Source organism: Somniosus microcephalus, chromosome 1, assembly GCF_052327205.1.
Source record: "Somniosus microcephalus isolate GS21.2 chromosome 1, FLI_Smic_1.0, whole genome shotgun sequence".
NCBI lineage: Eukaryota > Metazoa > Chordata > Chondrichthyes > Squaliformes > Somniosidae > Somniosus > Somniosus microcephalus.
In genome coordinates this window covers 42132880-42145525 of record NC_140987.1, presented here as the reverse complement: position 1 = coordinate 42145525, position 12646 = coordinate 42132880, and the positions used below count along the sequence as shown (strand labels likewise).

The following is a 12646-nucleotide window of genomic DNA, read 5'->3' as shown; positions in this document are numbered from 1 at the left end:
GCTGTTGTAAGCAAGATGTTCACTACAGTGTTAAAACTCTCAGCTGCTCAACAAAATGCAAGAGGAGGACTCATTTGCACTTTTGACGATGTTTTTTCTGGAACGGTTTACAATGTTCATTTACATGCTTGCACCAAACACTTAAAACTGTCAACAGTATCTACAATACAACTATTTAGCTGGGGGGGGGGAAAGAGAGAGGCAGAATCTTGGTCCCACAGGTGGGGGGGAAATTGTCATTAATATGTAAACAGTCATTAATATATTGCTCATTGTGTAAATAGCACAGCATAAAATTCAACAACATGAAAACTATAATTAACATTGTGGCCAATTTCATGCGAAGTTTGACGTTACATTTCCAACAGTAATACATCTCTCTCTTGAAAGATGCTGACTATGCCGCAGGGAGTTAAGAAACTGGAGACATTAAATTGCAAATGTACGAACGTTAAGTGAACTTGATAATGATGACTAAAATTGTTTTGGTACTTACCGATGGGCCTCTGTGTCAAACAAGCATCACACGACTTGGCCGATGGCGCATTTATTAATGTGCAAAGTGAACATGTCCATTCTTCCTCCTCTTTTTTGGCAATGGTGTCAGTGGAATAATCTCCAGAGCCACGTGCCCAGCCTATCAGGCTGTTCCGTTTAGGCAAATTACTGTTAAAAACAGACATTTGAAAGCATTAGAAAAATAGTTTCAGTTGGCAAAATAGATCTTTGCAGAATTAAAATGTGGCATTCCACCTACGACGTCGAGAATTACTGGAATTGAGATTTTCTAGAATTACAATGCCCTAAATGTACGGTTAGTTTACAGGCAATGCATTTAAAGGGTATGTGGAGATATATGTAAACCTCGAATAAAGAAAATTAACCTTGTTATGTTAACCGTGGTAAACACCAGCAATGCAGTTTAAAATGGAACATCTATGCATGCACTCTTCAAAGCAGAATACATAGCTACCTTTAAATGTAGCATAGATTTCAGCAAGTTCTTCTTCACACAAAGAGTGATCGCCACATGGAATGCTCTTGCAGGTAAAGAAGTGGAGATGAAAACTCAAATTATTTAAGAAACAGATGCTGCAATGGAGGGGAAGAGGAGACTGTAGGGTCTTTCTGGATGGATTGTGGTAAACCACTGTTATCGTTCACAACCGTTCACTATTGTTACACTGTTGTTATCACTGTTTACACTGTTGTTATCACTACACAAGGTTACCTCTTGCCACGCACGCTGTTATACCTAGGCATACCTCAGCTGACTCCGCCCATGGCTCCGCCTGCTTGCCCAGGTATAAAGGTGACTGATTGGCTAGTATTCTTCCTTGTTGGAACCGATCACCCACGAGGGTGGGCTCTGTTATTTAGCCAATAAAAACCTATAGTTACTATCTTAACTCGTCGCTTTTCATGGAATGAATTGATAGGTATATCAATTTTATTGGCTAAATAACAGAGCCCACCCTCGTGGGTGATCAACCCGATTGCACAGTACCGGGTATTCTCCACCATCGATCTTAAGTCGGCCTATCACCAACTCCCTATCCGCCCTGAGGACCACCAGTATACCGCCTTCGAGGTGAATGGCCGCCTCTACCACTTCCTTAGGGTTCCCTTCGGCGTCACCAACGGGGTTTCGGTCTTCCAAAGGGAGATGGACCGGATGGTTGACCAGAACGCGCTGCAGGCCACGTTTTCTTATCTAGATAACGTCACCATCTGCGGCCATGACCAGCAGGACCATGATGTTAATCTGGAGAAATTCCTCCGTACGGCCCAACGGCTGAATCTCACTTACAATAAGGAGAAATGTATGTTTAACACCTCGCGCCTTGCCATCCTCGGCTGCGTAGTAGAGAACGGAGTCATCGGCCCCGACCCCGAAAGAATGCGCCCCCTCATGGAGCTTCCCCTTCCCCACTGTCAAAAGGCACTGAAGAGAACCCTGGGGCTCTTCGCTTACTATGCCCAATGGGTGCCCAATTATGCGGACAAAGCCAGACCCCTCATGAAGTCCACCTCCTTCCCCCTGACAGCAGAAGCATGCGCAGCCTTCTCCCTCATAAAAGGAGACATTGCGAAGGCCACAATGCACGCAGTGGATGAGTCCATCCCTTTCCAAGTGGAGAGCGATGCATCCGACTTCGCCCTAGCTGCAACCCTTAACCAGGCGGGGAGACCTGTGGCCTTCTTCTCAAGGACCCTCCAGGGCCCTGAGATCCGACACTCTTCTGTCGAGAAGGAGGCCCAGGCGATTGTGGAAGCGGTACGACGCTGGAGGCATTACCTGGCAGGCAAACGATTTACCCACCTCACCGACCAGCGTTCGGTTGCTTTTATGTTTAATAACAAGCTGAGGGGCAAAATCAAGAACGACAAGATCTTGAGGTGGAGAATTGAGCTCTCCACCTACGATTACGATATCTTGTACCGGCCTGGTAAACTCAACGAGCCCCCAGATGCTCTATCACGAGGTACATGCGCCAACGCGCAAGTTGATAGACTGCGGACCCTCCACAACGACCTCTGCCACCCCGGGGTCACTAGACTTTACCACTTCATTAAGGCCCGCAACCTGCCCTACTCCATCGAGGAGGTCAGGACCATGACCAGGAACTGCCAAGCCTGTGCCGAATGCAAACCGCATTTCTATAGGCCGGACAGAGCAAGCCTGATCAAGGCCACCCGCCCCTTCGAGCGCTTGAGCATCGATTTTAAGGGGCCCCTCCCGTCCTCTGACCGTAATGTGTACTTCCTCAACATTATTGACGAGTACTCCCGTTTCCCCTTTGCCATCCCCTGCCCAGACATGACCAGTACCACGGTCATCAAATGCCTGAACGATCTCTTCGCCTTGTTCGGGTTCCCGAACTATATACATAGCGACTGGGGCTCATCCTTCATGAGCGAGGAACTTCGCCAGTTCCTGCTCGCGAGAGGTATGGCTGCGAGCAGGACCACCAGCTACAACCCCCGGGGGAACGGCCAGGTGGAAAGAGAGAACGCGACAGTTTGGAAGGCCGTCCTCTTAGCCCTAAAGTCTAAGGGCCTCCCAACCTCTCGCTGGCAGGAAGTCCTCCCGGCAGCGCTCCATTCCATCCGGTCACTGCTTTGTACTGCCATTAACGCCACCCCTCATGAGCAAATGTTTGTTTTCCCCAGGAAGTCGACTACGGGAACCTCGCTACCAACGTGGCTGACTTCTCCGGGGCCCGTCCTGCTGCGGAAGCACGTGAGGACCCATAAAACGGACCCCCTGGTCGAGAGGGTGAACCTCCTGCACGCCAACCCCCAGTATGCCTATGTGGCATACCCAAATGGGCAGGAGGACACAGTCTCCTTGCGAGACCTCGCACCCTCGGGCACCCCTGAGATACCACCGTTATCCCCCACCACTCCCCCAAATCCAGCTCCTGTAGGCGGCATGCCGGAACCCCAGGAGCCTTCGTCGACCACGCAGACACCAGCACTAACATCGGATACTGCACCACCGCCGCCGCGCCGATCAGAAAGGTTTACGAGGCCTCCTGATAGACTGACATACACGAACTGGTAGTACACTTCACCCCGCCGGACTCAATTTTAAACAAGGGGTGAATGTGGTAAACCACTGTTATCGTTCACAACCGTTCACTATTGTTACACTGTTGTTATCACTGTTTACACTGTTGTTATCACTACACAAGGTTACCTCTTGCCACGCACGCTGTTATACCTAGGCATACCTCAGCTGACTCCGCCCATGGCTCCGCCTGCTTGCCCAGGTATAAAGGTGACTGATTGGCTAGTATTCTTCCTTGTTGGAACCGATCACCCACGAGGGTGGGCTCTGTTATTTAGCCAATAAAAACCTATAGTTACTATCTTAACTCGTCGCTTTTCATGGAATGAATTGATAGGTATATCATGGATGAGCTCAAATGGGACAATGGGAACTTCCTCATCTTGTATTTATCTTGTGATGTGAACTTGCATCTTACTGTGGGCAATTAAATAAAGAGATATGCACCAGCTATATAAATATCATGGCTACAGATCAGAAGCTGGGTATTTTAATGGTGAGTGGCTGACCTCTTGACCCCCCCAAAGCCTCTGCACAACTACAAGGTACAAATCAGGAGTGTGATATAACTCTTTCCACTTGCCTGGATGGCTACAGCTGTAACAACACTCAAGAAGCCTGATCCAGGACAAAGCTGTCTGCTTGATTGGCACCTTACCCACTAGCCTAAACACTCACCCCCTCCACCACTGGCATTCCTTAGATGCTATGTGTACAAACTACAAGACGCACTGCAGCAACACATCAAGGCTTCTTCGGCAACACCTCCCAAACCCATGGCCTCAAGGACAAAGATAGCAGGTGCATGGGGACACCATCATCTCCAAGTTCTCCTTCAAGTCACACACCAATCTGACTTAGACAAATATTGCCATGTCTTCATCGTCACTGGGTCAAAATATTGGAACTCCCTAGCCAACAGCACGGTGGGAACACCATCAACACGCGGACTGCAGCGATTCAAGATGGCTCACCACTACCTTCTCAAGTGCAACTAGGGATGGGTAGCAACTGCCAGTGACACAACATCTCGAGAATGAAAAAAAATTATAAGCAGTGGCTGGGGTAACCTGTTCACCCCATTGGCTCAGGGAATAGAGCTTAGCAATACCTGAATAGTAAGAAGAAAATAATTAAATTTGAGGAGGAGGGGGAGGGGGAAAGGGAAACAAAAGCAATTGATAAAGACCAGGAAAAACTGATCTGGTGAGATACTGAGGTAAGACAGGCAAGGGCTGACTAGAAGCAATTGAGTACAATACAGAAGGACTGGGGGGGGAATTTTCCCAGCCTTGAGCAGGCGGGACTGCCGGGAAAATGGCAGCGGTTACCGAACCCCAGCCCCCCCCCCCCCACAACATCTCCCCGGGTCATGCAGGGACCCGTCTCCTCGAGGCGGGAAGGGGATTAGAGCCAATTAACGGCCTGGCAACAGATAGCTAACAGGCAGTTTTGAGGCTTTTCCCCATTTTGAGCCTTCTGCTGCAGGCTTCCCGATGGCTGTGAACCTCGCCAGGGTCAGCGAGGCGAGCAGTGGGTCTGCGGGGGTGAAAGGGGTCGAAATGCAAGATGTAGAGGTAAGTGATGGGTGCAAGTGTGAACAGGTAAGTATGAGAGGTGAGTCTAAAGTGTTAGAAAAAGTTTCCTTACCTTTGCTTCTTCCTGCAGGCTTCAACCGTTGAGGATCCGGAGGTGCCTCATCTCAAAGGCAGAGATGACAGAATGGCTGCTGCATTCTCAGATGCTACAGCCATCTGCTTTCTGCTGAGGAGAGAAGTCTTGGTGAGCCTTCTGTGCAAGGGCTCACCTTAGAACAGAGATTGGCAGTGTTTGACAGCTTCTCAAAGCTGTCAAATGCTGACAATTCATTTGTCAAAAAATTTTCGGCAGTTGACGCCATCTGTCACCGGCTTTCCCTTAATTGGCCAGTAAGGCCAATCAAGGGAAAATAGCGTGCGTTCATCAGACGTCACTGGGGGAGGGACTAGAACCCGGAAGGCAGCAGTCCCACCCCCAACTCATCTCGGCTGGCAAAATCCAGCCCCAAGTGGCCAGAAATAACTAGAGGTAAAAACAAGTGGAGTCAAAGTGACAAAGTAGTAGGGAATGAGAAATATGGATGGAGACTACAAGATTTGGAAGCCGGCACAAAAATAAAAAAAGTTAATTGGAGATGGAAGGGTAGCTATAAATTGAAGGAATGCTCTATAGTTCTTAATTCAAAATCAAAAGTGAAAATAAATTTGTAATAAAATTCAAATCAGCCAGGTTCACAAAGTGTCATGTGGTTCTGATCTAAATGATGTATATGCCCACATTGCCTGGCCTCAGCTCAGCTTTCCAAAGGTAAACATTGTACTTTAACATATTCCATACATGTGCAGTACCTAATGTTAACCTGACAGGGATCTTCCTTCTGACAGCGTGAGCAGAAATACGTCATTCGGTTATTCTCACCAATGCGGCAGACAGTGATTTTACCATTGCACTGTCCACATGAGGAACGCTTGTATACTCTGTAATGCTTATACAAGGCTGACCCCATCTTATGACACTAAAAAGTAGAAAGAAAAAGAATTAAATCATAACAGAGTATAGGTTAGATTGATGGAGAGAGGCCAAATCTCCTTTCAATGTTTAACACAAATTGTGCCAATTACTCAGATCTCCTGTGGTGTTGCTCTGTGGTAGTCCTGGATCTGAAGTGAAGATTTTGACATTTACCATGTGTAAAAGTTTGCAGTTTTTTTCTCGTGTAAACAGCTTGAAGACAGGATTATTCAATTATAACTTACATTGATTAAGCACCTTTAACATATTTAAAAAAATCAATGTACTTCACCCAGAGATCGAGAAATGGGGTTACAAGAATTAGGAATGGTGACAAGAAGGAAGATGATGTAAAGAGGTAAGTTTTGAGCAGCCTGTTGCAGAAGGGAGAGGTAGTAAGACAGAGGGACTTAAGTAGAATGTTCCAGGCTTTGGCTCCGAGTCAGAAGGTTGGGGGTTCAAGCCCCACTCCAGTGACTTGAGTAAGTAATCTAGGCTGACACTCCAGTGCAGTCTGTTGGATTTCTACTTTTCTTTGCATTTGTGGAAGCCTTTTCTTTCAGCTTGATACTATCCCATACCTCATTTGTTGACCATCGTTGCTTAACTGCACAAGTGGAGCTTTTGCCTTTTAGGGGCATGTACGGATTTTTTATTGCACCAAATACCTCTCTGAATATTTCTCATTGTTTTTCTGTAGTTTTACCCATTAACAGTTTACTGTGATCAATTTATTTCCCATCCCTTCAAAGTTTACCTTACTTAAATTTAAAACCTTGGGTTTGTGACTCGACCTGCTCCCTCTCGAACCTAATGGCCCAGAAATTCGGGTCCCAACGCGTGAGTACGCACGGGGTACTGACGCGCAGGCCCAACCAAAGTGCCGGTTTCGTGCATGCACTGCGCATGTGTGGGAAACCGGCACTTCCGTTCCCCTGAAAGAAGGGGTTCAGAGTTCGAACGCGTGCGCGGGAGAGGCAGCGCCTGCGCATTGAATATACATTTTTTTCCCAGGTTTCTCCGGGAAGGTTAAGTCCCCAGAAGTTAGACATGTAAAAAGCAGGCGCAAGGCCTGCTTTTAACAAGGTAAGTGGTGAATTAATTAAAATTAAAACATTTTTTCCACAGGTTTATTTTTAAATACTTTAAAGAAAAGTAAGTTTATTTTTAGCCCCGTTAGAAAATGTAATTATTTTTTTCAAAAATTTAAATTATTGTTTAAAATAGTTATTTCATGTTCATGTTTATAGTTATAGTTTATTGTTTATGTGATTAAAAAAAAAATTATGAGGTTTTACTGATGTTTTGGGGCTTATAGTATTTATAGGTTTGACAGCTCTTCCTGTCAAACTTATGAATGAAGCATTCCCTGCTACCATTGGCTCTCCATGGCCCACGTGATCCCAGGGGACGCATCGAACTAACTGCGCCCCTGGGATACGCAAGCACTGCACGCCGGCAGTTGGAGGAGGTCCAGGATCGGAATTCCACGCGGGCCCACAGCTCAACGGCCGGCGCGCTAGGTAAGTGCAGGTCGGAGGCTTGCACCCGCGGGAAGCCCCTGACCCGAATTTCTGGGCCAATATTATCAAATTCAATCATATTATGGTTACTATTCGCAAGATGTTCCCTTACTGTCAGTTTGTTAACTAATTGTGATTAACTCATTACTAAATCTAGTATGACACGTTCCAGGGAAAATTCAGGCTTTCTAGCTGAAACAAGTCAGAAGAGAACCAGCTCTGGATTCACCAACCCCCAAAAAAATCCTGGAATCTATGGTGGAAAAATTGGTAAACAAAATGACTAATAATCCCTTTTTATATTTTATTTTGTTTGTTCAAACAGATTAATAGTTGTTTGACAAGATCTAAATCCCAAGCCTATTTTAAATTCACAACAACTTTTGATAAAATAACTCCTATATTGTGCAAGATTTAATAATGCGGAATTTTGACCCAAGCATTTGACAAAGAGGCCTGGAAAACTCTAGATGTGAACCATCACACTGTCACTGCTTCACGCATACCACCATACATGCCCAGGCTATCCGCTTGAATAGTATATTAAAAAAATATATACAATACATTGCTCAGTATAGAAGTAAAGTTTATGCCAACTTCGACTAGAGGGAGCTCCTGAGTTAGGCCATGTAACAATTTAGTTGATTTTTGCAAATAATAAAGATACAGATTCTTACCTTATAAAACAGAATTGTGAAGTCACGAGTCACTTTTACAAGGTGGTGTATTTGCTCAGCTGATAGCAGGCAAATCTACGAGAAAGGACATGTATCTGAGATAATGGTATATCGTAGAAATCATTAACGCTTGATGTTTGATGTTAAACTTACTGGAATCAACTAACTGGCTTCACATTAAAAGCGTTTTAGAACAATGAAAATCTGTCAATACACTGCACTGCACAGCTCAGCTCAACTTAAAGCATGACTGACCGTCATAGAAATCCTCTGTAAAAAGGCGATACCGAGGTCTGATACAAAAATGAATTATTCAACTGTCACCCCTTTGTACGTTTACATTATTTTGCATCTCAGCTTATGAAAAAGCAGTATTTAGTATGAACGCATTTTTAAACGAAGGTAATGAATATTTTGGTTTGTACAAAAATAGCTCAAATAAATTTACGCTATGTAACCCACAAGTCCATTATATCACTTGGTGGATAATTTTTGCATAAACTACATTTCGCCAAGCTTTCTCCATATTTCTAGTAAAATTCTTTTGAGGTTTGACCAGCGTGAGCCAAGATGTGAACGCATATTGTTTAGGCAGCATTTGATGTTTTTCGGTAATAATAGGAGCCCTTTGGAGAAAAGGATAACCTGGCAACAGTAAGCGACGGCCCCTACTCTTTCCCTGCCTCTCCTGAAGATACCAACTCGTGCTGTGTTCAGTTCCATGGATAAATGCCGCCCTCATACTTACCCAAGTGGCCATTACTCTTGGATAAGCTGGAGCAGTTAGAGCTGTCAGCTGACATAGAGCTCGTCACAGTTGAGCTCAACAGGAGACATAGAAATGTACAGGATCGGAAAGAATCATTTCCAGACCAGTGTTCAAGAACAATACACTTATCTAGCTGTATTCCTGAATTAATTTTCTCAAACGCCTGTCCAGCTCCCTCTTAAAATTACTGATGTTTTCAGATTGGATCGCAATCCTGGGCAGTCCTTCCCAAACACTCATCACTGCCTCTATGTGAAACAGTTATAGCGAATCTGTCCATTCACCTTCATCCAATGCCATCTTGCTGCTGTTCTCAAGCACATGATAAAACAGTTTTTCAAGGTTTAACTTGCTGATATCCTTAAGGATTTTGAGTATCTCAGTAAGATCCCCTCTCAGTCTTCTCTAGTGCAAACAAACTCAGCTTCTGTATTCTTTTCTTATAGCTCAGGTTCTGATGCTAAGCATCAGATGAGTAGCCTTTTGCAGCATCTCTTCCTGTGCCATGGATGTCCTTCCTGTAATATGGTGACCAGAACTACACACCGTGCTCCAGATGGGAACAAAATAACACCTGCGTAGGCTCAGTATCGCATCCTATGATTTACATTCTATTCCATGCACTACGCAACCCAAGATCCCATTGGCCTTTATTTACCACGGCCATACCTTGTGCAAATGGTTTCAACAATCTGTCCAATACCTCATAATCCTTCTCCTGCATTCTGTGGAGCAACATTTAGTTTATAGTTCCAATGTGTATTTTCCTTCATCACTTCACATTTGTCAATACAATCATTGGATGCAATCAGGACTGGGAATTCTGATGTCCACCCCCTCCACCGCATTGTGAAACCAATTGTACAAACCCACTGGGTGAGATCACCTAACTCAGGATAGAGCAGGTATCCTGTATGGGACCTTCTTAGGTTTATTAAAAGTAAACACAGCAATTTACACTGTTATGGAATTTTTAACTTGCACTCCCTCCTTCAACACAAAAATAATTTTAAAACACGCTACAGTAACTCTACTAATAATATTAAACCTGGATTAGCGTCTGTGTTGTACCCATTACATATGGGGATTCATAGTGGTCTCCAGGACTCCACACAAGCAGTAGTACAATCATAAGAGAAGAACTGGTGAGCAAGGACACCTTGTAGGAATACGGCCCTGCCTGCTCTCTTTGACCAGAAGGTGATTGACAGATGACTGCTGTACTTGAATACAGATATCTTGAGGGAAAGGTTTGCTGAAGTACTTATCCATAGACTGATAGCTAAACAGAAGGTTTTCAACACTGATGGCTTTGCAAATAAAATGCCACATATTAAGGCTGCCCAGGTTCCAACTCAATTGACCACAGAACAAAGCAAAGTAAACAAGGTTGCTATTAGCACATTACCATATTATGTTTTATTTGTTCCTGGGATGTGGGCATCGCTGGCAAGGCCAGCATTTATTGCCCATCCCTAATTGCCCTCGAGAAGGTGGTGGTGAGCCGCCGCCTTGAACCGCTGCAGTCCTTATGGTGAAGGTAACTCCCACAGTGATGTCGGGGAGGGAGTTCCAGGATTTCGACCCAGCAACGATGAAGGAACGGAGATATGTTTCCAAATCAGGATGATGTGTAACTTGGAGGGGACATTGCAGGTGGTGGTGCTCCCATGCGCCTGCTGCCCATGTCCTCCCGCGGGTTCGGAAGGTGCTGCTGAAGAAGCCTTGACGAATTGCTGCAGTGCATCGTGTAGATGGTACACACTGCAGCTACGGAGTGCCGGTGGTGCAGGGAGTAAATGTTTAAGGTGGTGGATGGGGTGCCAATCAAGCGGGCTGCTTTGTCCTGGATGGTGTCAAGCTTCTTGAGTGTTGTTGGAGCTGCACTCATCCAGGCAAGTGGAGAGTATTCCATCACACTCCTTACGTGTGCCTTGTAGATGGTGGAAAGGCTTTGGGGCAGTCAGGAGGTGAGACACTCACTGCAGAATACCCAGCCTCTGACCTGCTCTTGTAGCCACAGTATTTATGTGGCTGGTCCAGTTAAGTTTCTGGTCAATGGTGACCCCCAGCATGTTGATGGTGGGTGATTTGGCGATGGTAATGTCGTTGAATGTTAAGGGGCGGTGGTTAGACTCTCGCTTGTTGGAAATAGTCATTGCCTGGCACTTGTGTGGCGCGAATGTTACTTGTCACATATCAACCCAAGCCTGAATGTCATCCAAGTCTTGCTGCATTTGGGCATGGACTGCTTCATTATCTGAGGAGTTGCGAATGGAACTGAACACTGTGCAATCATCAGCGAACATCCCCACTTCTGACCTTATGATGGAGGAAAGGTCATTGATGAAGCAGCTGAAGATGGTTGGGCCTAGGACACTGCCCTGAGGAACTCCTGCAGCGATGTCCTGGGGCTGAGATGATTGACCTCCAACAACTACAATCATCTTCCTTTGTGCTAGGTATGACTCCAGCCAGTGGAGAGTTTTCCCCCTAATTCCCATTGACTTCAATTTTACTAGGGTTCCTTGATGCCACACTCGGTCAAATGCTGACTTGATGTCAAGGGCAGTCACTCGCACCTCACCTCTGGAATTCAGCTCTTTTGTCCATGTTTGGACCAAGGCTGTAATGAGGTCTGGAGCCAAGTGGTCCTGACGGAACCCAAACTGAGCATCGGTGAGCAGGTTATTGGTGAGTAAGTGCTGCTTGATAGCACTGTCGACAACACCTTCCATCATTTTGCTGATTGAGTGTAGACTGATGGGGCGGTAATTGGGCAGATTGGATTTGTCCTGCTTTTTGTGGACAGGACATACCTGGGCAGTTTTCCACATTGTCGGGTAGATGCCAGTGTCGTAGCTGTACTGGAACAGCTTGGCTAGAGGCGCGGCTAATTCTGGAGCACAAGTCTTCAGCATGACAGCCGAAATGTTGTCAGGGCCCTCAGCCTTTGCTGTATCCAGTGCGCTCAGCCGTTTCTTGATATCACGTGGAGTGAATCGAATTGGCTTCTGTGATGGTGGGGACCTCAGGAGGAGGCCGATATGGATCATCCACTCAGCACTTCTAGCTAAAGATGGTTGCAAACGCTTCAGCCTTGTCTTTTGTACTCGCGTGCTGGACTCCGCGATCATTTAGAATGGGGATGTTCGTTGAGCCTCCTCCTCCCGTTAGTTGTTTAATTGTCCACCACCATTCACGACTGGATGTGGCAGGACTGCAGAGCTTTGATCTGATCCATTGATTGTGGGATCGCTTAGCCCTGTCTATAGCATGCTGCTTCCACTCTTTAGCATGCATGTAGTCCTGTGTTGCAGCTTCCCCAGGTTGGCACCTCATTTTTAGGTACGCCTGGTGCTGCTCCTGGCATGCTCTTCTGCACTCCTCATTGAACCAGGGTTGGTCCCCTGGCTTGATGGTAATGGTAGAGTGAGGGATATGCCGGTCCATGAGTTTACAGATTGTGGTGGAATACAATTCTGCTGCTGCTGATGAACCACAGCGCCTCATGGATGCCCAGTTTTGAGCTGCTAGATCTGTTCTGAATCTA

At 45.9% G+C, this 12646-nt stretch overlaps 1 protein-coding gene across 3 annotated transcripts in view; it reads right to left on the bottom strand.

Annotated features, from left to right (window-relative positions):
• Positions 1 to 12646, bottom strand: part of neil3 (nei-like DNA glycosylase 3) — a 43535-nt gene that overhangs the window by 7594 nt on the left and 23295 nt on the right. For all 3 annotated transcript variants that reach the window (XM_085978294.1, XM_085978358.1, XM_085978231.1), the window contains exons 5-7: positions 8325 to 8399; positions 5962 to 6128; positions 497 to 666 (exon numbers count right to left, since the gene is read on the bottom strand). In XM_085978294.1, coding sequence (XP_085834420.1) covers positions 497 to 666; positions 5962 to 6128; positions 8325 to 8399 — 412 coding nt within the window. The remainder of the gene's footprint in view (positions 1 to 496; positions 667 to 5961; positions 6129 to 8324; positions 8400 to 12646) is intronic.